This window comes from Penaeus monodon, chromosome 1, assembly GCF_015228065.2.
Source record: "Penaeus monodon isolate SGIC_2016 chromosome 1, NSTDA_Pmon_1, whole genome shotgun sequence".
NCBI classification, from domain to species: domain Eukaryota; kingdom Metazoa; phylum Arthropoda; class Malacostraca; order Decapoda; family Penaeidae; genus Penaeus; species Penaeus monodon.
In genome coordinates, this window is record NC_051386.1 from 2157809 (window position 1) to 2160308 (window position 2500).

At 41.8% G+C, this 2500-nt stretch overlaps 1 protein-coding gene across 1 annotated transcript in view; it reads right to left on the reverse strand.

Annotated features, from left to right (window-relative positions):
- Positions 1-2289: 2289 nt before the first annotated feature.
- The window catches only part of LOC119575013, a 29489-nt gene continuing 29278 nt past the window's right edge, over positions 2290-2500 (reverse strand). Inside the window, exon 18 of the mRNA XM_037922373.1 lies at positions 2290-2500. This exon is cut by the window's right edge and continues 56 nt beyond it. Coding sequence (XP_037778301.1) covers positions 2290-2500 — 211 coding nt within the window.

Below are 2500 nucleotides of genomic sequence, written 5' to 3' on the forward strand. Positions count from 1 at the left end.
TAAAATAAGTTGGGATGTCTACTGGTACATTGCGACCCCATATTCCAACTGGGTTTCCCAGCTATATGGTCCAACATGAACTGTACTACACTGCTGCTAAAATTTGCTAATAAAAGTATACACAAATATGTCAGAAATTTCCTTGCGATCAAGGTGGCTTTTGGCCAAGCAGAACCACCCATTTTGAGCTGCCAGGTGTGGGTGTCATGAGCTTTCTGGTGGGTGCAGACACCACCCATTTAGGGCAGCAGGATTAGGCCTTTGCACCTCTTCCTGTACATCCAACACTTTTACTCACGACTCCCGAAACAGACATAGGTACAGAGCTTAACGATGAGACAGTGAAACACAACCTCTCATAGCTGCTGCCCATGTCCTGCTGCTGCCTATTGCCACAATAACACAGTACTTCAATGTAACTTCAATGCAAATTCCCAATGTCAACAGTTACTTCTCTGAACTGGAGTGTGCATCACCTAAACTACTCCTGGAATGTGAGACAGCCTAAAGTGAGCTGCTCAGAGCTGCTCTGACTTTTGGGCATCAAAAGACATATTTTCTAATACTTTCAAATTTAGGCTAAACATAGTTTACCAAAAGACTGGCCAGATTATAATTTTGATAGTCCCTAAAGTCATAGCAGCCTGAGTTTGTCATATGGACTGTAGGGTACCCTAGCAGGGAAGGTTCCTGGGATCCGGGATCACACAGTCTGGCTAGTGTCATTTCAGCTACCAATAATCAACACTGGAAAAGTATGCAATATTGCACGTGCAAGTCTGATAAAAATTTCAATTGAGAAAAAATAACATAAGTCAGAAAAAGGCTTACCATATAAAGCAGTTTTGAGACAGGGGTTAAGTAATTTCTAAATTGATCACAATCAATCCATTCAGGATTAAGTGCCTTCTTAAGAACAAGTCTTGCTTTATTTAGGGACCATTCATCATACAAGATATATTACACAAGCACGACAGCACAGTAGCTACTTAAAAATCAGCCGACCCCGTGCACATTATAAAATGTTTGGAATTATAAAACCTATACGACTGTGTATCATACAAAGCAAAATTTCCTTAGTGAAAGGTTGAAGGAACTAGATCGTCTAGCTGCTTGTTCCTACCAGGGAGAAGTGTTTGGGAACCTGGAAGAAATTAGGGAGGTAGAAAGGTATTTGGAGAAGGTCTTGTTAAGGTTACACTGACCTTCTACAAAGCATCAGACTCCTAGGACCGGCAGGAGGCACGGCAATACAATAATATTAAACTATACTCAAGAAACAACCTATGCACTAAAATGTTATTAAATATGACCAAGAGTGGTGCGCTTGTGGAGAAAATATGTCACAAATAACATTATCTGCACCAAAGCCTCACATGCAATCCTCAACCCGTCCATCCATAATAATAACCTGGCACACGCAAGGCTGGTTCAGTTGCTGTGAACCAACACTTCTCACTTGTCAACATTTGTGCTGGCAAAGCTATCCTTGCCATATTCTAGCCTTCATGCTGTGCCACAAAGCAGCTTTCAGTCACACCTCTAATGTCCAGGACTATGGTGTGCATAACCACACTAAGAGCTCACAGGTAGATCCTCACAATACACATTGGTCACACTTTGGATTGTCAAATATGAAATGGTAGAAAATGAAGTGTCTACAAAGAGCACAGACAAGCAACGCCTGCTCTAACCATTCACCAGTTAATGGGTCTGTTAACTGGCTGTATAAACTCTCTCCTTGAGTAACGGGAGACAGAATATTGTCTTTACAAGATATCAAAGTAATAAAGTTTCTTGGCACCATCTGTGTGCTTCTATAAAATATATAAGTTGCTTATCAAATTGAGCTTTGCCTTCTTCCCCCATGTCATACATCATATAAGAAGTTTAACAGAACTGAGTTTGTCACTAACTAGTGTTCACATAACATGCACAACGAGTGTCAACATCAATATAACAGACAAAACATCAGCAGTCAAGACTCAAAAGTCCACTTTTTGAACCACCATAAAAGATGAAATAATGTAATAATCATTATTACCCTTAGCAACTTTTAATTTTTTTTGCTTTTTTTTGGTTTTATATTTTTTGTCACATAGTTACAGGACAATAAATTGGCAGTCCCCTCCAGTATTGAACATCATCCTCTTGTCATCTTGTGTGGCATCTCCTGGGAGGGTAAGAAGCGTGCAGCAGGACATACTCCAAGTCGGGCTTCGGCTCCCCATGTCCTCCTCCTCGATATGGTGAACAGCAAGTGCGCCCTCAGCTTGTGAGCTTCACTCTTCACACCCATGAATCTCCAGCCTGGCCATCCGCCGTATTATCTAGCAGGATGCCATTGTTGTTGTTGTTGTTCGCATTGCTGTTGTTGTTGTTCATGCTAGGGCTGTTGTTGAAGTTGGGAGAGGCCGCTGGAGATCCAGAGTAAACAGGTCCACCCCAGTCATCAGCTCCCCCCAGCGTTCCATACTGGGGACCCATGCTGTCATACTGT